Here is a 23,974-nt window from a genome sequence, read left to right as displayed (position 1 = left end):
TTTCATATTTGATGTTTATTGATGATTTTAACTTGACAAAATGTAATGTTACTGGTTTTCACAATGGTTACACTGTAAAACATTTGAGCTGCATTTAGTTGTGTCTCTTCTACTGTTTAAGTCAAGTAAATGTATAAAGTTTTATATTTTGAACCTAAATGTGTGAGTTTGAGAAAGATGAACTTACAGCAGTAAGTTGTGTTAACTTTTTAATCACTTTGTCAAGAGTTGGAGAGTTTTTAGGTTAACACTTAAAAAACTGAAAGAAGAAAAAGACAGAAGTGGGAACTATTTCCCAGAATGCTTAGCAGCATTACATTGATCTGACTCTTGTGTTTTACTAAGAAACATTTTTATTTTAATGCAGCTGTCAGTTAGCAAAGCTTGAGGATAATGTCCTGTTCACACTAAATGTTTCTGAGCTGAATTAATCGAGATGTTTAATGAATTCATTATTGGATCAGAAATTTTGTTCATGCAATTTGAAACAAGAATTAAATTATTCTACAGTTAAATAAGTAGCTATTTTAACTTCATAGTGTGAGTGGAAATAAGAAAAATGTGTGCTCTTTAACTAGGTGAGGGCAGTTTTTTTCTTGCATATTGTGAAATAATTATTTGGTTTAAATTTCAGCATTAAGTTAAAACTCACGATAAATGAAATAAAAAAAACACATTGTTACATCAACGTCATGAACTTTAATTTCTGAGTTAAAACCAAAACAATTTCCTTATCTTGACTTTCATTTTGAAGTTAATCTACCTTCAATGTGATTGTATAATATGTTTATTATCACGTGTTGCTGATAAATGCTATTAACTTCACTGATTGATTTTCAAACTATATAATTTTCCTTCCACCTCACAGTCTTTGTGCTCGTGTTTAATTTAAAATCCCAGTAAAAACACATAAAAGCATGAAATGAAACGTGTGGATACTCCTGCTGTTGGTCCATCTGCTTCGATATAAAAGGTTTCGCTGGGTTTATTCTCCACGTCCTTACAGGAGCCGCATGACCTTCCCCTGACTGCTCCCTTCGCGCGTCTGCACCGCGCATGTTTGTGCGTGCCTCACTGCGTGATGTAATACGGTCCTTCTGATTTATCCGCGTGCAGCAGCAGCATCCTCCTCCTCCTCCTCCTCATCATCATCATCAGCAGCAGCAGCATACTATTACTGAGAGGCAGTTTGCATACGGATTAGTCTGTGCGGGTTTGTAGCGGGAGGTGAGGCGGATTTCAGCACCGGAGCTGACTGATGCTGGCGCCGCGTGCTCAGGTGATGCTGCGCTCGAGCTGCTGACATTCTCCCTCCCCCACCCCTTCCACCTCTACCTCTCTCTCTTTCTGTCTCTCTCTCTCTCTCTTTCTCTCCTCCCTCTGTGTGCATCCATCCCCTCCGTCCCTCCTCGCTCCACTCCTCTCCTCCACACGCACAAAACGCTCTGTCATGGCGTCTTCCAACCATGTTACCCCCACCAACTGTAGCTGGTGGCCCATCTCAGCCATGGATGAGGACGGCAAAGTGGCGGACGGAGAGGAGTGCGAGGAGCCCACGGCGGAGTCCAAACCCTTCAACAAAGACAGGCTGGTTTTGTACCACTGGACGCAGTCTTTCGCCTCACAGAAGGTAAGACCTGGAGCAGAAAATGAAAATGGAGATGGCTTCATGTCTCTGTGCATGATGTTTGTTTGCTATATATGACCGAAGCATGTCTGCATCTGGGCTTGTTTACCTCCTCCTGTGTGTGCAACACAGTACCGCCGCAGCGGGATGTTCATTTCCTCGACATGCAGCAGACACAAACGTGTCATCTGTCATGCATGATGATAGCAGAATGTATCTCTGTTTTAGTTGATGCAAATGTTGTGCAGAGTTAAAGGCCTTTTCCCTGTGAAGCAGACCATATGGTGCTGTTTTTATGCCTTATTCGAGCCCACCTTTTGATCACCACAGGTAATAAATTATTAGTGAACTTCCTTGAATGAGCCTGTGGCATTAAAACCAGCATTTAAGCCAGTCGGTTACACATAATCCATACATAACAACAGCAATGAAGCCTCCAAAACTGGCCTTTTCAACAACATCACACATAAAGCAATATTTATTCGCTGTATAAATACCGCTGTATTACCTTCAGAGGAAACGTTTGTCTACAGGACGCTGAATTGCTTTTATGAAAATGAGAACAATAAATGCGTTTCCATTGACTATATAAATACAAAATTTTGACATTTCAAAAGTAAATTCGCTTTGTGGAAAGACCCTAACTTCAAAAACAAAATCTCGTTTTTCGATAAAAAGTTTTAGCGCTAGAACATGTGAAATTGGTTTCCGCATCAAAGAAGTCACATGATCAACAACCAGATGTTGCCACTGGCGCAAACCACGAAGAAGAAGACAGGAAGTAGTTGGAGGATGTTTTTGCAGCGAACTCATTTGTTCATGTGTGAATTTAAGTGCATTAATCATTTAATGTAAAGACTGCATTTGTGAAATTGTGTTTTTGCCAACATCAATGAAATATTCAGAAAGCCTTGTGTACATTTGTAATGGAAACACATCTAATGATGTTTGGAAAAAATTCAAAAGTTTGCAAAAATTTTTTATCAGAATCAGCTGAGTTTCTGGAGGATGTCATGTTCTTCAAATCTAGTGTCAAACTCAAGGCCCATGGGCCAAATCTGGCCCGCAGTAACTATTTATGTGGCCCTCCAGACTCTAGAGTGTCAAATTGAACTTTAAGATGTATTGTGTGCTGGAATATAATTTTTTTAGTCAAGTCAAATCTGTTTTCATTATTGTAGGAACAAATTACATCAATGTAAGATGTTAAAATTTTAAGAAGTACTAATCAATCGCAGAGAAATTAGTTTTAGTAATACATTCTGCCCTCTGATAACATTCATGACCCTGATGTGACCTGAAATCAAAATGATTTTGATACTCTGTTCTACACATTAAGTAGGGATTTAATTTTTGTTGTTTGCAATATTTTCATTGTGTCCATTTAGCTATTTGTTTTATTTATTGTATATTTATTTAACCAGAAAGTCTCTTGAGATTAACACATGTGTTTTAAGGAGACCTGCCCAACATAAAATACATAAGCAAAAATAAAACAGGTGAGACTCAATAAAATACAGAGCAAAGGCCTGTTTCACTGTTTCAGGATCAGAAGTTTTAAAAAAAAAGCTTCAAACTCTCCCAGAAAAAGCACAGCAACCCCAAAAAGATTAAAAGTTTTGGTACTAAAAAAAGACGTGAACTCCAGGAATACAAAAATAAACATCTTCAATGAGTGGACATGACAAACAATGTCAAGTAAATAGTAATTCATTCTGTACAACGAACTGGTTCTAAAATGCAAAAGGCTTTTATAAATAATGTATCCACAGTTAAGAACATTAAAAATGTAGCCTTTATTTATGAATTAAACCTTTATTAAAAAAAATAAATAAAAGCTCAGTTTAGCATTTAGCTTCTTTATTTAGCTCAATATCCATTTTGAAAGCCAGGCTTTCATCCATCCCAATACCTGAGCACTTGTAGAACTAGTAAGGTTTCCTGCCTAGTTTATAAAAAATCTATATTAATCAAAATATGGGAGAGACTTCTAGAAAATATAATTCATTCAGTTTTATTCACTTTCAGAACCAATATTAAGCAGTGGGGTTGACCGAAAGTAGCTGGAAAGCCATTCAGAGCCTTGTGAATAAAGTAGAGTATCATCTGCATAGCGGTGCACTGTTATTAATAAAAGCAGAAAATGTGCCAAGAATGTGCCTTGGGGTATTAAAATCTTAAGAAGACTGGAGTTATATTTGTGTGTGAAAACACTGGTATATGTGAAATGTAGCTTTCAAACATCTAAATGGTTCCTAATCAACTGGTCCAGCAGAATAGCATTTTATTTTGTTTTCTTTTTTATAATGCTGTGAATTTAACAAAGTAAAGTTAATATGAAATGATCAATTTATTGTTAAGAGAAATTATAATCCACTAATACGTTTCATTATTGTACCTGTGGGATTGAGTTTTCTTGAATCCTGATGCTTTATAATGTAACAAAATGTAGATCTGCTCATCACGTTTGGTGAAGTTGGACCCTCTGCTCCATCGTTTTGGGATTCCTGTCCTCAATCTGAACCTGATCTTCACACGTGGATTATGCGTTTATGTCAGAGGTCCTTCAGTACTTTATGTGGGATTATTGCTCACGTCAGCTGGCCTAGAAATAACCAGCAACTACTTTGATAATGAATAAATCCAATGATCCATTCAATAACAAATGAAAACCATTTAGGGCCTTTTACGGTGTTAAATATTTGCTAGATAAAAATAAAATAAGCTTCTTGATTTGAATTGCTCTCTTGGGAAAACTGTTTTCATGATTTTGGCAGAAAGACTATTTGTTGTTGTTTTTAAATGGTGCAGAATATTATACGTTTTTGCTGTTCTTAACTGCGTTATACCATAAAGAGAGATTTGTGGTTTTCCATTGGTTTCCACACCGTAACTGTTCATGTTTTTAGCAACCAAAAATGTTTCCAAACAGCCAAAGTTAACTTTCTTACAGGGAAAAGAAAATGTTTAGTTGTGTTCCGTGAGCCATTTGAGTGGCAGTTCACAGCAACAAGTGGGGGAAGGGCAGCACTACATCACATCAAACCTCAGGTTGTTTTCTCCATGCAGACTAGTGGCAGCACAAATAATCCAGTTTGGAAAAAACTAGCACATCTAGAAGGCGACGAATAACTCCAGTGATGTACTGAATCCATTAAGCATTAAATCTTTTTGCAGATGTAATAAAATAATTCACATTTGGGCTGAAATGTTTAATTGGATTAATCGCAGTGAACCAATTGTTGAAGTAATAGTAAAAAAAAGGCAATTTTCTCAAAGAACAGCACGTTCAGAGCTATAATTAAGCCAAAACTGTAGTAGTATGCACATTTTGCATTTAAGATAAAACACATTTGCTTGTAAATATGTTCTACCCAAAACTCCTCAAGTGCTGTATTTTAATTTCACCCAGTTTCAAAAAAACTGCTATCAAGCAGTTTTTGCTACATATTTATTATTTGGATAATCCAAAATTATGTGGAGTTAATTCAAAACTGTTAGAATATTTTTTGAGCTGCTACAAATGTTCACTACGAATGCTGAATGCTGTTGTTGCATTTTAGGCAATGAAAGGTTTATTTTCTTGTTTAAAAAAACTAACAAACAAAAAACATTGAATTATTTTATTGTATTTCTAATGTTGTATAAAAATGTGTAAATCTAAACAAATCTGCAAAATGTGCCAATTTTGCAGATTAAGCTGAAGTCAGAAGAGGTGAAAAAACAAAAAAAGAAACACTTTGATAGAGAAAGGAAAATAAATTAATTAATTAAATATATTATATATTACTTCCAGTTGAATGCAAATTTTGTAATTTAAATTTGATTAATGGTTACAATTATTGTTAACTAAGACAATTGTTATTTTCAGTCCTAATTAAGAAACTCATCTCTGGTCTGCATGTGGACAAAATGACATCTAAATGGGATCATTAGGTTCTGGGAGCTTAAATAAGTGTAATACTGATTAATAATGCATAATGCTTACTCTGCGAGTTCACCTAAGAACCTTTAGCCTGAGTTTTTATTGCTATATATTTCTGCTTCCTGTAATTGCGATGTTATGAGAATTAATGGGACTCATCGTCACTGCTTGTTATTCACCGCTGGACCAAACAGATTCAGGAATTCTCCTGAGTTGGTGGGACAGTTTGCATTTCTCTGCTCTGCAGCCGAACAGCTGATTCTCAGGCTCTGATCTGATCGACTTTGGTCTGAGCTGCTGACTGAAACGCTCGTCACTCAGCGGAGGGTAAACATAAAGCTCGCTGTCATGATTATCGCTTCAATCTTGGAGCTGGAGTGGCTCTCAGATCATGTGTAAACACAGACTGGCTTCTTCTGCGGCTCCGTGAAAAATAAAAACACACCGGCCTGCAGAAATGATTTGTTGTTCACCCAAGAAACAAAAATATGGCGTATTATTTACGGTGGCTTATCATAGGGCCATACTAAGGAATAAATATAAATAAAATTGCGAGAATAAAGACGTGATATGAGAATATGAGAATAAAGGTGAAATAAGATCAGAATAAAATCATAGTATGTTCAGAAAAAAGTCATAATCTACAAAAATAAAGTTGACATAATATGAGAATAAAGTTGAAATACTATAAATGAGTCGTAGTTTTACAAAAAAAATGAAGTTATAACATCACAAGAAAAAAGTTTAAATATCATGAGAATAAAGTCACAATATTACAAAAATAGTCATAATTTTACGAGAATAAAGTTGAAATTATGTGACAAAACCGTCACAATATTTTGAGAATAAAATCTGAATAAAAAGAATAAAGTCATAATGTTATGGTAATAAAAAAGTTGAAATAAGATGAGAATAAAATCTTAATACTTTCAGAAAAGTCATAATTTACAAGAATAAAGTTGTAGGAGAATAAAGCTGAAATAATGTGACAAAAAAGTTATAATATTTTGAAAATAAATCATATTAACAAGAATAAAGTCATAATGTTATGAGAATTAAGTCGTACGAGAAAAAAGTTGAAATAATGAGAATAAAGTTATAATATTACCAAATTAAAATCATAATATAACAAGAATAAAGTAATATTATGACTTTATTTTTGTTATACTATAACTTTATTCTCATACGACTTTATCCTCGTACTATCATGACGTCATTCTCATAATTTTATCATTTTTATTTTCTGAGTGTGGCCCTAACACTCCGTCTTTCCCCATGTTTGACAGACGCTTCAGGAAACTCCTGAATAATGAGGATCTGTGGTGTTTTCTGCATTCATGATGCAAACATCTCTTCTCCTGTGCTTTAATATATGAATATAATGTCATATTTCCATTATTGAACACAACACATATAAAAATGTCAGAGATGGATGCAGCTTGATAACGGCACATTTAACAGCGTGCAGCTGCAGAGATCGATCGCGCTCCGGTAAGATCAGGATCTGCAGGTCAGAGATTTACATCTCCAGCAGTGAGACTGTCAGACTCAGCTGTTTCACATGCCAGTATCCCTCAGGTCAATCATGTAAAAGTTAGTTTCTGCTTTTATTTTTTAGTGTCATGATGTTAAAGGTCATTGCAGATGGAAATATAAGTTCTGCAATTTTTGCTGCTTCACTATTTCTATTGTTTTTATATTATTGTGCAGAGTCATCAGATTACAGATTTACCCAACTACCTGACCTCGCTTAAAAAGTTTGCTTTAAAACAAATATTTCTGCAGAAGATAATTGTCTTACTTCATTTCAGCGCGTGAAGCTGTAAAGGAGTTAATCTGAAGTTGATTTTTAAATCTAATAAGCAGACTTCTGAAAAAAAGGACAGATGTTCTCAAAATTCATAATTTGTGTCAGCCATCTGTGTCTCCTATTAGAAATGTGGCTGGCACCAAACTGTCTCCTGCATGAATCTGCTTTGAAGGTTTTTTTTACCTAAAACACTGCAAAACATAAAAATCTAACCAAGTATCTTTCATCTAGTTTCTGGTGCAAATAACTTAAAACTTAAAATAAAACAAAAATAACTTACAAGTAAATTTTCAGCAAGATATAGGAGATTGATTTAAGTCAATAATTTCTTAATGTTGATTTAAAAAGTTAAAGTTTCCCTTCCAGATTATTTCACTTCTTATAAGTATAATATTTTGTTAAAAGTGAAATAATATGCCAGACCTTTTAAATTTCATTGTTCTTTTTAAATTTCGTTGTTCTTGTGACAATGACAATAAAGATTTATCTTATCTTATCTTATCTTAGAGGAGATACTACTTTTATATTTTAAGGAATTATTTATTTAAAAAGCTCTTCTATCTTGCTTAAACATTACTTGTAAATCAGTTTTGTCTTATTTCAAGTGTACTAAGACATTTAAAAATGAAAACTGGACCAAAAATACTCTATTTTCTGCAAAATATGACATTTTATAACAACAATAAAGCAACAATAACTCTGAAAAACCTCCTGCAGGTCTGTTATATTTACTCTTAAGGAGCCCAAACTAAATGTTTTAAATATTATATGCATAACTGGAAGTGTTTGGTTTGATATTAGTATTATGTTTAGTTAAAAGTGAGTTCTTCAATTGCAATAGGATAAAAAGTTGATTTAAACAGAATATTACAGTTTTAACTGAACATGTAAGCAGTTTGTAATCTGTTCCCGCCATGTTTAACTGCCAACTCATGGATAAATTGTTTTTTCCTTCTTTTTCTACATACTATGACAACATTAAAACCTCTTCTTTCGTAGTAGGTTTGAGTAAATCAGGAATATTGTTCTTAGTCATTGACTGAGAAAGTGAGTAAGACACTTTCACGTCCTCAAAAGCAGGTACAAATTGTCACTTGAACTCGGTCCAAAATGTCTTCTGGCTGATGGCTTTTGTACATGAAAATGTTGAATGTAAAAAAAGAAAAGAAAAAAAAGCTGCAAAAGACCCAGATCTGTTTCGGGTAAATTTTCTGTAGTTTTAAAGCCAAAAAATTGTCAACTTATCGCCTCGCATTTGATCTTGTTGAGTTTTTTCTCATTTAATTATGTTTTTCTTAAAAAAAAAACCCAATAATTATTAATTTGTTCCCAATCTGTTTTAATAAAAAAAAATCAAACTGAATAAGAAAGTCTGACACCATTGTATTTTCTCACCAGAGACAGTGCTACCTCTCGCTGTACAACACTGAGCTGAGCTCATATTTTGCCTTCCAAGCATTTGAACATCTTGGCATCATTAGCAGAAAGTGACTAATCTATCATTACATAACAAGCTCTTCTTGCAACAGTAACCTTGTTATTTGTATGCATCCTTATGGGACACCTTAGCAGTATGAAACTGCAACTTGACATTGAATTTTTGTTAACTGAACCGAAAGACACCAAATTCCACAGCACATCTATATGAAGGTTTTCAAAGTCAAGCTAGCAGAACTGATCTACTTCCCTCTTCATCGCTGTTTTTTTCTTAATTAAAACTTTTTCCTAACCTTGTTAACTAGTTATGTAAAGTTGACAATTAGCATCACTGCGTACTTTTTCTTTTATATATCAGGCATTCATTTAAGATTTAGCGAGTTATGTCGACAACTTGACAGCTAAAACCAATAGTAGTCGTTGTCGGCGAGCAGCTCTTTGGTGCATGATGTCACATGGCAGTGTGTCTAAAACAAACAAGCACCCATATGTTGTGATTCATCTACACTGACATCCTGTTTGTTTGGAGCTAAGCCACGTATGTCTGTGTAATTTCAGGTACGTCTAGTGATCCATGAGAAGGGTCTGGTGTGTGATGAGAGGGATGTGAGTTTGCCGCTGCAGGAGCACAAAGAGCCCTGGTTCATGAGACTGAACCTGGGGGAGGAGGTTCCTGTATTCCTCCACGGAGACACCATCATCAGCGACTACAACCAGATTATAGACTACATGGAGAAAAACTTTGTGGGAGGTATGGCACAGGGATTGTACTAGGCCTGCCATAGTCGTTATTGCGATAAACGATAGTATTGTTGTTTTGAGAACATTTTCAAGTAAAGTAATAATACAGGATCAAAAAACTTTAAATTCTAATGAATATTTAACACTGGAAGTAGAAGACATTTTAAATATCTGAAATAAATAAACACGTTCTCTACGTTTAGAATCTAACCGTAGAGAAAGTGTTTATTGGCTGCTGGAAAAGACACGTAGATATTTTTTTATTTCCATAGCGCTGATAGATTCAGCTCTTCTGGCGCTCTGATATCTGATTTTTCTTTTTACCTTCCAGTAATCACTCCTCTACAAAACAGAAAAACTTTAAATATTATCTATTTACAAGATGTGCAAAGCTCCCTTCAGATTTATTAGCACCTTGATGATGATGGTTAAAAGGACTTATGGTGTTTTCACAGTTATAGTCCGGTAGACTCTGTTAGATTAGGAATTAAAATTAAAACATTTATTTCATTTTCATTTTGTTTGGTTCTCTTTCACACTGAAATCTGGCAAATGAATCAAACATTTCGAGCAACCTGTTCCCCTCCTCGCCTGTGGGGGCGCCGCATCAAAAACTACAAAAGAACATGACATGAAAACCTCTGAACAAAAACGCAACTTTCTTCTTCACGAAATGGAAACAAAAACGTTTGTGAGTTATATAGTCAACGCATAAACAACGAAGCATCAATCAACTATTTAGATAAATACATATTTAAACACAAGACAAACAATGTATGTAACAAATAACAAACATATATTATCTTTGTAATAATAATATGGAAAATTATATTTTCTTATTTTCCACTTTCGTTGGTTTCTATAGACAAAATGTTCCACAGATTTGTTTAGTTCTTACTTTTTGTTTATGTATATATATATTTTTTTTATCTCTGATCCTCTCAAATTACAATCGCTATCTTTTAATACATTTTTTTCTTTGCAATTTGAAAATGAATCATTTGGGGCTTGTCTGTGTTAGCCAACTATGACATTAACTCAACAGGAGAAGCAATTTATTACCAGATAAGAAAAAAAGCATTAAGAACCAGTAATGACTTTGTTCATTGTTTGCTTTTTTTAAATACTTTATAAATGTTTGTGTTTTTTATAAGAAAAATAATCTGCCAGTGGAATTAGTACTTTTTCATCAATGTTTAAAAATTCTTTACTCAAAACAAGCTCCTCTATCTTGTTAAAAAAATTACTTGTAAATAGGTTTGTCTTATTTCAAGTGTACTAAGATATTTGCAGTGGAAACTACACCTAAAATACTAATAACTAATTAATAAAAGCTAACTGTCTGATAATTTGCATTAGAAACAATAATGACTATGCATTTGTTGCTGTTGTTTTTTTATCAAAGGATTCACAGAAGCTGAAAAACCTTCAGTAAAACAGCAGGAAGTTTGTGCATGGTTTCAGTGCAGCTGCTGGTTCTGTCCATACCTTGCTCATTTGGACTAGCAGGGACAACTGGAAGACATTCCAAGGCCGCCTGTCGTCCTTATATGGAGTGTCAGTATGAAGTCACTGCTGCGTCTTTGCTCCAATGTCACCAAAACCATCTCGGATTATTAGATTAGAAAAAAACCTGGACTGTTTCCCAGAGAGGAATCTGGAAGTGATTTTGAAAATAGAAGATTAATTTTTGTATCTTGAAGCATTGAGACTAAAATAAACAAGTACTGAAGGTGAAAAGCAGCAACAGCTACTTATACAGAAGATATGGGGCCTTTACCATTCATTACCCTTGTCTAAATGGTGTTGAAGAAAGATATTGTTTTTATTAAAGGTGACCTGTTATGCTGCCTTGAACAGGTTAGGACAAGTCTTATATTTTTTGCACAAAATCATTTTTACATAGGAGCTGTTTTAAGACCTGTTGTCACTTTAAATCTAAATAAGTTGCTGCTGGCCACTCTGCCTAACTCAAAATGGCTGCAAGCAGTTGCGCAATTATACAACCGTACATCTTTGAAAAGCAGAAGTGAAGACTCCTGCATTTTTGTTTTTAATTAGATTTTAACCCTTTCATGCATAGTGGTCACTACAGTGTACAGCTATCTAAAAGCTATTTTCTTGTGCTTCTTGTGGATTTTTATGTTTTAAATGCACACAGACCACTGAAGTGGACACTAATGCATCATAAAATACACTGTCAACTACTGGCCATCAGCTGCAAATGCAAGAAATTATTTTTGTTAAATGGCCAACAGACAAAAAAGCATGCCAACCGGCCCGGTCCCCCTTTCTACTGTAGACGACTCTTGCAGGTAAAAAAATATTGTGACATCAGATAACCCCTAAAGAACAATAATACTAACGTATTTTTCAAATAACACCTTTGTATTTGGAGAAAATTACAATTGATTACCTAAAACAAAAAATTGGAAAATATCCTGACACAAAGGATCGTAATTTATGTATGAAAGTGTTAAAATGGCTGAAATAGTTAGCGTGGTAAGGTATTTTGTTACATCTATTCACAATGTTTGTAAGATATTGAAGCAGTTCATTTGAATTTTTTTATTTAATTTTGTTTATGTTTTGAGGAATACCTTTATGTCATTTTATGTAATGTTGGACATCACAAAGAATAATCTCTGCTATGGTGAAGACTAATGGGGATCCTTAAATAAACAAATGCAGCAATAGGTTTCTGGATGGCAAGTCAACAACAAAACACCTGTCTTTTCCAGCAGCCATTGTATAACGCACACAGCAATAAAACCAGCCGACCAAACATGCTGGAGCTCAGCATGGGTTGCTGAGCTCAAGGGTTGCAAGCTAACGGCAGAGCACCGCTGGGGTTGCTAGGTAACGGGCAGTAGCTGCTGATTTGTGTTGTTACATTCCAGAGGTTTTTGAAACGACTAACCTTTCAGACATCGAAAAAACATGAAGTTATTGCCCCAAAAAAAAAACAGACTGTGTGGGTTTTTCAACCTCCTGGTTGTCTTTTTAGAAGCAGTAGAAATCCAAATGGAAGTACAAAAAAGTGCAAAATGTGAATTTTGTGCATTATGTACCCTTTAAGAACAGCAAGAAAATGTAAAACAATTAAACTTTTTAATTTTTTTTTCTTTTCTTTTCATAAGATTCCTTACTTTTTGGATGATTTAAGAGATATTGTTACTATAAAAATCACACTACTTTTTCACTTTGTTAAAATATTGAATACTTAGTTTATTGGTGAGCTTTAAAAGTAATATATGCTGTATATATATCCCAGACTGAATATATATATAGATATATGTTGGCCTGGATTCCACTGCAACAAAACACACAGGAGTTCATGTATAGTGATGCACAGTAACTCCAGTGTTGGTTTAGTATTCTCAGCTGATACGTTATATAACACAGATGGTCTCTATTGAAAGCAGCAGATGACCAGACTTTCTGCTTCCTCTGAAACAAAACGCAGCAGCTGAAACCTCTTTCCCTTCCAGACTCTTACATTTTAAACCAATTCTGCACAACCCCAGCATTTACAGCAAAACCAGAGATATGGATGTCTTTATGTAATCTATAAAGTATTGAAAAAAAAACCTTAATGTTGTAAAACCAGACATCCTGCTGGACAAGCTTTTACCCAGAATTCAGTCTGGGTTATATGACTTTCAGGCATGTTTTTTTCTCCGCATTCAGATCCCTAATGAGAGCTACAGCTGGCCTCAGGTGCCTCAGAGAAAATAAATACATAATCTCTTTTATCATTTAAATTATGTTGCACATACAGTGCTGTGAGAAGTATTTCCCCACTTACATCTTTCTTCAGTTTTTTTCTGTAATCACCTTTAAAAGTTTCAAATCGTCTAACAAAATTTAACAAGACAAGAATAACTTGATAAAATAGAAAAAGTAGTTTTCAAATTGTGATTTATGAACTTGAAGTATGAACTTATCTTTACACCCTCTTCTCTTACATTTGTTATGTCGTCCAATAAATTAGTATTCATGTTAACTTGGTTTTTAACGGTCTTTTTTATTATTTTCTATATCCATCAAATGATACAGTCGATGGAAACACAGCTGCTGAGGATGCAAAAACATTCTAGCCAAATGGTAAAAAACAAAAACTAAAGTTTAGCCTCTTCTATCTTATGTATAACACGGTTGGGAAGTTCTTTGTTCTATTGTTGTAACATTTGCATGACAGTGCAGAAGCAGACCTTCAGGACCACTGTATGGTCTGCACATCTACAGACTGATTACTCAGCGTTCTGGTGCGTTGCCAAGTGCAGCTCTGCTCCCCCTTTTGGGAGCTTCTCCAGCTGAAAGCAGCTGTCTGATCGTTTCTGTTGGGTCAGAGATGCTATCCCTGAAAGTGGCTGGCTGTGATAAACAATGCTGCTGTTCACTCATTAACGGTCAACGCTGCATTTCAGCTGCAGATCACTGTCGCTCCTCACAGGTTTGATGGTGTTCTCTGGCTTAAGCTTTCCAACTTATCATTAAAAATTTTATTAAAGTGAAACATTTCAGTTTTTGCTTCATCAAACCACAGGATATGGTCTCCAAACTTTAAAGTTGTAGTATGTAAATTTCCTAAAAATATATAGCTATTTTTTCAGATTTCTTAAAACTGTGAAGCAAAACAGTAAAGAGACGCATCACTCCTGGTCAAAAACAACCAATCAGACCCAGGAGGCTGGTCAATGCTAATCCTAATGGCGGAGAAACAACTTACCTTTACAGAAAAACTGTTTGCCTGCCGTAATATGTGGCTATGCTAACTAGCCTTACCATTTATGACAGGGTATGCTAGCTGCACCATGGCAGAAAGCAATGGGGAGGTGTAAATGAGCACCACTACACTGAGGGTGATTGACAGCACTAAGACCCACCTACTAACTGTGATTGGTTGTTTCTAGTTAGCACTGGGAGAAGGTAGAGGAGGCAATTCTTTTTCACAGATTATCTGTTTCATAACATACTGTGAGGATAGTGACATTTTCAATAAATTTATATATATATATATATATATAAGGCAAACTGTGGCTTTTTATATATATACAAAAGGCACAGTTTGTATTTAAGATTAAAAAAATATGTATTTGTTTATAAATACAAATACATATACAAATACAGTTTGTATTTTAATCTTAAATACAAACTGTGCCTTTTTTAACAGTCTTTATACTCCAGTTAACTATTAATTGATTACTAAATTAGTTGATGATTATTTCAATAATCGATTCATCACGATTAATTCATTTAATCGTTCCAGCCCTAAATGTTTGGTGGGTTTTTTGCTTCGTTTTTGCAGTTCGTAAAAATTGTTTTCTCTGTCCGGCAGAGACATTTTGATAATTTTGCAAACAGTTGCTGAGGAGTTTTGCAAAATATCTCGATTTGTTTTTGGAGCCATTGAACGTCAGAAATGCCACCTTCCTGTTGCGTTTGTGTCTCCCTCCTACAGAGACGGTGGCTCAGCTGATTCCTGACCCGGACTCGCCTCTCTACGACCGCGTGCAGCAGTACCGCCACCTGCTGGACGGCCTGCCCATGGACGCTTACACGCACGGCTGCATCCTCCATCCAGAGCTCACCACCGACTCTATGATCCCAAAGTATGCCACCGCAGAAATACGTAGTAAGTGACGCCAGGCATGAATCTGCATAACTCTGTGGTTCTTACAGGAGGAAAGGAGAAAGTTTGGGTTGTAGAGTTTTCATGATATTTCAAAACAGCTTTTAATAAATTAAAGCTGTTTTATTTTTGGCTATGGCCGGACAATAAATCAATAACTGTATGTCGCAATAGATATATGATTAAAAATTCAGTACATAGAATATGCACTGAACTTTGATCCAGAACCGCCCACTCTTTGGTTACCTAGCAACAAGTTACTGGGTTTCAAGATCCCTCCCCCCCAACTTTGGTTACCTAGCAACGACCTGTTGAGTAACTTGCAGTTTCACGTTTTGCCACCGTGTCTCAAAACTGCTTGAAAAGAAAAAATAAACACTGAAAAGAAAACTGTGGATGAAAGAGGAAATGCCACACCAACAGCTTGATAGTATTTCAGATATTTAAAACAAAAAACCTAATAAATAATGATGAAAAACTGAATCATGAGTGTTTCATATCAGTTGATGTTAATAGTTTTTCTGCCATCTAGTCCAGCCCTACTTATCATGTGTTTTTTATGTTAAGTGCTATGTATTTAATTTTTTTTAAATTTTATTTTAGTTACTTAGCTGCTCTGTTTGTAACTTTGCTTGATTCTTGTAAAGTGTCTGAGTTTTTAGAAAAGCGTCATATAAATAAAATGTATTTATTAATATTATTTCTTGTTAAATAAGTAAAACAAGATTAATGTTCATTGCTACCCAATTTTTTTTCAGTCATAAAAGTATGTTGAATTGTAACTAAACCCCACCTCCCAAAATGGGCGGAGCCAAGATACAATAAGGGGCGTGGCAAGTGTGGGATGAGTGGACAGGGTGGGACGATAGAAGTACTGTTGCTTACTTATATACTTTGTGGTTATATTTAGCGACTTTCCAAACCCTATCGTGACTTTTTATATATATAAAAATTTTTATAAAATTTGCTAGATTTTGACAAAGTTGTAGGAGAATTTAACTGCTTAGGCACCATTTGACCAAAGGGGGCAGCACTGAGATGGTTTTAGGCAAAATAACATGGAACTAGACAAATTTACACAAAAATGTCCAAATTCAGACAGAAACATAAATATGGAACCCTAAATAACTTATTTAGTTTATCAGCAATTAGAGTGTATTTGCGGGTTACTGTATTTTTTTAAATAAAGAACTAAATATTAACTGAATATTTGAAAGGGGGCCTTTTTTTCCTCCAAATGGATAAGAACAAATATGTCCACTGATTATTTATGTTTAAAATACTTTAAATGACATTATATATTACCACTTGATACAACTTTCTCATGTATTCAATAAAATAATGCAAAAACCCTTGATGTGTGTAATTTCAGGACACTTGGCTAATGCTGCGACTGAGCTGATGAAACTGGACCATGAAGAACCTCAGCTGACAGAACCTCATTTGTCTAAGCAGAAAAAGCTAATGGTGAGTTTATAACAAACCAAGTGTTCTTCAGTTGAGTTTACTGTCATTTTTAGCCTCCGTCTTCAGCAAACACAGAATTGACAAGCAGTTCACACTATTATATCTATAAAATAGAGCAGAAAGAGACATTCACATATAAAAACACAATGGCAGATACAATAAAATGCAGTTTATATTTAGTTTTATTCATTCAGTCCCTTAATGGAGGGATGAAGAGAAGCTTAAATGCAGTAAATTAAATTATTTACATCCCTAAAAATATTCCAGTTGAGTTTCACTGCAAAAACATAAAATCTTACCAAGTTTTTTTTAGTATGAATATTTTACTAAGTTTGAAATAAGACAAACTGACTTAGAAGTAACTTTTCAGCAAACATATAGGAGTTTGTTTTAAGTCAATAATTCCTTAATATTGATGAAAAAGTAATAATTTACAACAACATATTTTTCACCTTATAAGTGAATAATCTGCCAGATTAACTAGCATTTTTCATCAATATAAAGGAATCACTGACTTAAAATAAGCTCCTATATATCACTAAAAGCTGTGAGGGAGTTAGTTTTTTTGTACTACTATATTTGCACATAGAACTAAACAAAAATACTTGGAAAGATTTTATGTTTTTGCAGTGTTTTGATCTGATCTGTTGTAATAATCTAACTACTACTACAAATTTGATTTGAACCAAATTTGGTCCTGCTGTAAGTAAAATATCTTGATAATCATTTGGGAAAAAAATTCACAAATAATGCCGATTCATAAAAGACTCATCCTGAAATGTATCAGTTTTATGTGAACTATAGAAAACAAACAGCAGTTAAGTAAAAGTGGAAAATTTGTGTATGTTTTGTGTGTGTGCACAAAATAGAGCTTTATACTGATTAAAGCGATTCTACAAAAATTTTAAAACATACTAATTAACTCTAATTAATGATTTCCAGGCAAAAATCTTGGACCATGACAATGTGAACTACTTGAAGAAAATCCTGGGGGAGTTAGCCATGGTTCTGGACCAAGTGGAGGCTGAACTTGAGAAAAGAAAACTAGAGTATCAAGGTAGTTTTCAAGTGATAACTCAAAATAAAACAAAAAACAACCTAAAACTGTTGATCTTATTGTTGCTGTTTTACCTCACAGGTCAAAAGTGTGAGTTGTGGCTTTGTGGACCTGAATTTACGCTAGCGGATATCTGCCTTGGAGCCTTGTTGCACAGGCTCAAGTTCTTGGGACTTTCTAGGAAATACTGGGAGGACGGCAGCCGGCCAAACCTGCAGTCCTTTTTTGTGCGTGTCCAAAAACGCTACGCTTTTCGAAAGGTGTTGGGCGACATCCACACGACTCTCCTGTCAGCAGTCCTACCCAACGCCTTCCGAATGGTAAAAAAGAAGCCGCCATCTTTCTTCGGGGCCTCGTTTCTCATGGGCTCTCTGGGTGGGATGGGCTACTTTGCCTACTGGTATTTAAAAAAGAAATACATGTAGTGAATGCCCTCTTGTTGTGTTAAATGTCTGTGTATTTGTGTGATGCTTCAACTTTTCTGTAATGTTTTATGACTGCAGGAAAATATAATGAATCTATGTAGAGAACACTATTACTTACCTGGGTACACAAAGAAATATGAAAACATTCCATAGTATGAATTTAATGACAGCACATTTTAAAGGCCTTTGTTAACTGTTCATTTCTGAAACTTGCAGCTTTTGTGCATGCAAGATCTCATTTATTTATTTATGATTTATTTTAGTTTTAGTTTTTTGGAGGCATGCATCATTTCCACATTAAAACAGAGACCTGGTTAAAACGGTGAGCATAACCAACTCTTCCATTTCCTTGAGTTTCCAGCTGATAAAATCACTGCATATAAATAAATATGTTCTGAAAAGTGCTGCTCTGCTGGAAACTGCCAGACAAAATGCTGCAGAAGGATTTTTTTATTACAGGTTTTGTTGGAGTATGATTTTTAAATAGGAGGAAATTGTTTTCACTAGTTAGCGTTAAGACTGGTAAAAGTTTTGATCTTTCTGAAATATATAAGATTTATTATACAAATATCACCGATACCCCTTCAAAAATATTTCAAATTACCACAGTTGTGCGTTGTTAATGACGATGCATCCCATAGGTATTTTTATCCTTGGACAGAGTAAAGTTAGCCGTTTTCGTACAATAATTTAACTTCTTTTATCAGAACAGAATAAAAATAAGAATGATATCCAGATATCTCTAAAAAAACAACAAAAATATTAATGTCCATATTCCACAATTTTAAAAACTATTTAATTTATATGTTGCAAACTCTGGCTACTATGATGCTATAGTTGTCAGCATTAGTTTAGCATGAAAACTAGAAAAATAAACGAGGCTTTCAGAAACCTACAGAGTTGACCAAACTAAATCCATGCAATTCCTGAAATAAAATATCGTAATTTAATGTTTATAACTTACAAAATGAGCTGTGGAGTTATTTCTTCTGAAGTGTTTTTACCAAGAGATAAAGAACAATTAGCTTGTTTTATTTGGTATTTTTCTCCAATGCTAAACTTTGGAGCTAGTAGAAAAAACCATAAATATCTACTTGAAATGATGCAGTTTTAAGAAAAATACTAAATATTTATATCTATCTACAAAACTTAAAATCAGCCAAAGAAATGTTTCTTTGTCAGGATTTATCCTCTGGACTGGGAGGTTAGCTGCAGTTTCTCGTCTGTCAGCAATGCTAACTATTAGACCTGTATCAAAAAAGAAAAAAAAGACTTAAAAAACAAGTTAGGAAGAGAACAAAGTATTTATTTTTAATGTTTTTTAAATTGGTGTAAATTTCAAAACAGACCCACACACATTTGTTGTTAATTGTTTTCGCCACAGAAAGGAGATAGCTACCGTTAGCTTAGCATAAAGATCAGAAAAAGAATGTACAAGATCAATAGCTGTTTAGCTGTTAGCTGTTTTCTACCGTCATTTCTCATCTTACCAATACTAAATTACATAATTTAAACACGATATATGGTCATAATAATACAATAAAATATTGATATAAATTTCCCAATTGCTGCAAATTTAAAAATAGCACCACAGGACAGAGATGATTATTGTTAGCTTATAATAATGACCACAGAAGAAGAATAAAAACTAGCTTGTCTTTGGCTAAAACTTATAAACTAACCTATCTGAATCTCACTAATTCTTTTTTCAAATTATTACACTAGGCATATTTATTGTTTATCTACAAATTCAAAATGAGCTGTGGAGGTGTTGATGATTTCTCAAGTCACCAAAATAAATATTGGACATATTTTTTTAAAACTCACTAATAAAGGCCAAATAATACAGTCGTACACATTGTTTTCCAAACTACTATAACTAAATTTACCGGTTATCTTCAAAGTCAAAGTGAGCTCTGAAAATGCTTTTTGTTGGGTATATTTTGCAAAGAGAAAATTGGCTGCTGCACATTTTTCACCAATGTTAAATATTGGACCTGATTAAAAAAGTTAACATTGTATTTTATTTAATTTGTTCAACCCTCAAAATAAATATTTTACACATTTGTATAAAAAAAACTAGCAGTGTTAAATCCACAGATGGAGATAAATGGTCTACATATGTTTTTGTTTTATTCAAATCAAGTTTTCTGCTCTCTACTTCTGCGTACAATCACTGTGTAAAACCTGCAAACAGTTTTACTGCAGTCTCCGTGTTTTCCAAAAGGTTTTTGAGTTATTAAACCAGGTCACATTATTTCCTGCAGTCAAACACTTCCTCTGATTTCTGATCCAGTTTTCAGTTTTTATCTGATGCTAACAGACTGTAGCTTTACTGAGCCTCATAGTGACAACTCTTCTAACCCACAGATTAGTGCTTTTTCCAAAAATATCAATGTAATTACTCTAATGTTAGCGCACAAAATACCACTCAGACATTGTTAAATTGGTTTATTTTCAACTGCACAGGCTACACAGCACACGTCGGGTCATTGTCACAAACTTTGGGTGTTTTAAACGTTACACTTAGCTTTTACAATTATTGAAATTTAAGTTCTGCATCTGTGGCACCAAATGTTGAATTAGGTTTAGGGTGTGTGTGTTTCATTGCATGGGTCCTGTTTAATGTTTAATGCTGTGAAGGGGTGGTCACTTTGTGTTGATAAGAGGTAGAATATGCTAATTGTAACATTTAAAGCACCTGCACTGTTCAGTGTCCAAGTGGTCGTCCTCAGCAATACCAAGCAAGTGAAATGACGTTTTATTGCTGCTGTTTGTACGACGCCATATTCAGGCCAGGAAATGAAAAAAGGAGAAAATTTCCATCAAAGAACTCAGATATTTTGAAATTAATCCAAGAAATGTTCAAGAAATAAAGTTCAAAAGTCAAAAATGTTTGACTTTTGAAACTTAAGTTTCTTTTCCAGAACATTTCTGAGATTAATCTAAAAGTGAAAATCTTAGACTTTTCTGTCTCAGAAATATCTTGTTTGATTAAAAGGTTTCTAGAGAAAACAAAGAAATGTTTGAACTCCATAAGTCAAAAGTATGTCAGACAAATTTGTGAGATTAATCATTAATTATTCTCAAAATTTCTGAGTTTCTTCTTGCAAATTTTAAACATTTTGAGCTCAAATTTCCTTGTTTTTTTACAGAAAATTTCTCAAATAAATTTCAGGATTTCAGACTTCTCACAAATGTTTTACTTTTGGAGCTCAGAATATATATTTTTTTCTAGAACAATTCTTAGGTTAATCTCAAAATTTCTGATTTCTTCTCCCAATTTTCGAGGTTTGGAGCTCAAAAATTTACTTGGTTTTTCTAGAAAGTATATCAAATTCACCTCAAAATTTCAGAATTTTGTCTTGCAAATTTTCAGCTTTTGGAGCCCAGAAATCTGCACCTTTTTTTCCAGACAATTTCTTAGATTAATCTCAAAATCTCTGAGTTTTTTGGCAGAAATTTCTCCTCTTCTTCTATCTGCTGTCCCGAACAGGCTGTCGTATGTTTGGTATTAACCCCTTTTGCCGGATGCAATGTGTTTCCAGATAGATTTGTTCTTGTAGAAATTGCTTATCTATGCCAACACACCGAAGTTATGAATGAGATGGAGATTGTTTCCCTTTTTGCAAGCCTTGCAAATATTTGTACTTTTCACTTTAAGTTGCAACTTTTTCCATTTTTTTTAACTCCCCAGACTTCTGTATGAGTCCACTCCCAAACTGTGTATTGTTTTATGTTTTCATGGACTATTTAGGCACAGAAATGTAAGTTGGGAGTGTAAATCAGTACGTCTGCATCCATTCAGTCAGGTTGTGGTAACCCCGTGTTTTAGACAAACTGATTTATTTGTATTTTAGAACTGACAGAAAGAAGAAGCTTTTTTAGTGCAAAATGAGTGGCAAATGTGTACAAACTATTGTAAACAAAACTGCCTGCTGACGTTTGTCATGTAATATTTTAACACTCAGATTTTTTTGAGTGACTATAAAAACGGGAGATGATGCTGAGGATGGAGACACGTTGTGAAAAGTCATAACCAGCCAATCATTGTGTTCACCTGACCAACCGTCCTCATGGCAAGCACACGCCGCAGCACCACTGGTTGCTTTTATTTGCAGTAAAGGTTCTTAACGGGTTGAACCTGTTCGGACCAGAAATCCCAGCTGTGGCCATTACACCTCACTATATTGTTTTCATTTTTATTTATTTATTTTTATGTTTCTATTTGTGTTAATATGCATTTATTTATGGTGCTTTTTATGATGTTTGTTCATAAGCCTTAATTTATTCAGTTGCCATCAATGACAAATAAATAATGGAATCGAAAGAAACTGGTTTTTATTTATTTTATATTTTTAATTTCAATAAAATTGACACCTGGAAACTACAGTTACACTAACAGAAGCTTAAAAACAGAAATGTGTACAGGAAATACATTTTGTTCCCCGTTTTCTTTTCTTAAATATGAATTTTAAAGAAGACAGATGACAATCGGATACCCAGCACCCTAAAACTTTGTGCATCAACACTTGGTTCCCTCTGAAAAGATAAAAATATTAAAATTAACTAACTTATTTACGGCAAAGCGTCTGATAATGGCAGCTCATACAAATACACAAACAAAAAAATAATTAAACAGGAGGGAGAAGCATGGACTAACACCGTGATTTCCAAAGCCAAAGATTTGAAAAAACAAAATGTGGGATCCAGAAATTATTTAATAAAATCAAAAATATTTAAAATCCACTAATACCAGATTTTGTTTACTATAATTATTAGATACAATTGAAACTGCGTGATAATTTGATATAAAAATGCATATTTTTAATTGGATTTACACTTATGCATCCCATTAGTTGTCGGAAGTTAAATATTCTGAATATGAAATTGAAAAAAATCAATATGGCTGCTGCATCTTTTTTCTTCTTCTCAGAAAACATTATTAGTGTTTTTGTTCATGAAGTTTTACAAATCATTTAAAGTTGATTTGTAAAACTTGAATATCTGATATCATTTGAAACTTTTAGTTTTAGCTTCCCAGAATAAAAACATGCTGCAGATTTATTAGAAATGCTTCCATTCTTTCTGTGCTGCAGTTATTTTGTGTTTTAGAAACTAGCAGCCAATGGGATAAACATGCTGAATACATGAGGTAAGTACAAATAAATGTAGTAAAAATAAATAACATGCACTTTAAAGAAATACTTTTTTGGACAGCATCATTGTAGACATTTAGAGGCACAAATTGTTACTTTTCTTACTTTTAAGCCAAGTTCTAGGGGAGGTTTAAGTACTTTGTTGCACAAATCTTTAAAATTACATTCTATATGTTATTAAACTTAGAAAAAGCAGCTAAATAAAATCCTGTTTGTAGGATTATCAAGGTAGCTTTTGATATTCAGCATCAGTGGTAAACAACCTCAAATGATGGCACTTTTATAACAAATGCAGACAAACAGTAGCGTGTGCTACAAATTAATCCACGCTGTATTTAAATAATGCTTTTTTTAAAATTTAGTCTTCTCAAATATTTTTCCATTCATTTTATTTTTGGCACATTTTCAAATCATTTCAAAACCGATTCCCCTAAATCAGGTGAATTAAATTTAAAAACCAAGTAAGTGAAAACATGCAGATGTTTCTGACAAAGTGAAGTGTTCTTCTTTAACTGCATCTTTATTCAGTACAAACTGTTAACCTCTGACCCCGAGAGTCAACACTTTTGGTAGATTATTTCTCTTATAACATGGGAAAAATGTCATGTTTTAATGAAATTATCTGCAAATGGAACGAGAACTTTTTCATAAATATTAAGGAAGTAACGACTTAAAACAAGCTCCTGTTCCT

General features: G+C 34.0%; 1 protein-coding gene across 2 annotated transcripts; it reads left to right on the top strand.

Annotated features, from left to right (window-relative positions):
* Nucleotides 1-1,091: 1,091 nt before the first annotated feature.
* On the top strand, nt 1,092-20,999 carry gdap1l1 (ganglioside induced differentiation associated protein 1 like 1). 2 transcript variants are annotated; one of them, XM_023349547.1, is made up of 7 exons: nt 1,093-1,279; nt 1,489-1,630; nt 9,358-9,550; nt 15,005-15,178; nt 16,548-16,642; nt 17,585-17,699; nt 17,781-20,999. In XM_023349547.1, exons 2-7 carry the CDS (start codon nt 1,508-1,510, stop codon nt 18,122-18,124), a joined length of 1,044 nt encoding a protein of 347 aa, XP_023205315.1. In that variant the 5' UTR covers nt 1,093-1,279; nt 1,489-1,507; the 3' UTR covers nt 18,125-20,999. The 2 variants fall into 2 exon arrangements, with proteins under 2 accessions (XP_005811140.1, XP_023205315.1); XM_005811083.3 differs by having other exon boundaries at nt 1,092-1,630.
* The last annotated feature ends 2,975 nt before the right edge of the window (nt 21,000-23,974 follow it).

The sequence above is a fragment of the Xiphophorus maculatus genome, chromosome 1 (genome assembly GCF_002775205.1).
Source record: "Xiphophorus maculatus strain JP 163 A chromosome 1, X_maculatus-5.0-male, whole genome shotgun sequence".
In the NCBI taxonomy this organism is placed as follows: domain Eukaryota; kingdom Metazoa; phylum Chordata; class Actinopteri; order Cyprinodontiformes; family Poeciliidae; genus Xiphophorus; species Xiphophorus maculatus.
Note: the sequence above shows the minus strand (reverse complement) of the source record. Positions and strands in the feature narration are given on the sequence as shown.

Bases quoted from the DNA above. Each gene is read 5' to 3' on its own strand.
- gdap1l1 (XM_005811083.3), top strand. From the start codon at position 1,451: ATGGCGTCTTCCAACCATGTTACCCCCACCAACTGTAGCTGGTGGCCC. The intron at 15,179-16,547 runs GTAAGTGACGCC...GTGTAATTTCAG, and splicing joins TGCCACCGCAGAAATACGTA to GACACTTGGCTAATGCTGCG. The intron at 16,643-17,584 runs GTGAGTTTATAA...AATGATTTCCAG, and splicing joins CTAAGCAGAAAAAGCTAATG to GCAAAAATCTTGGACCATGA.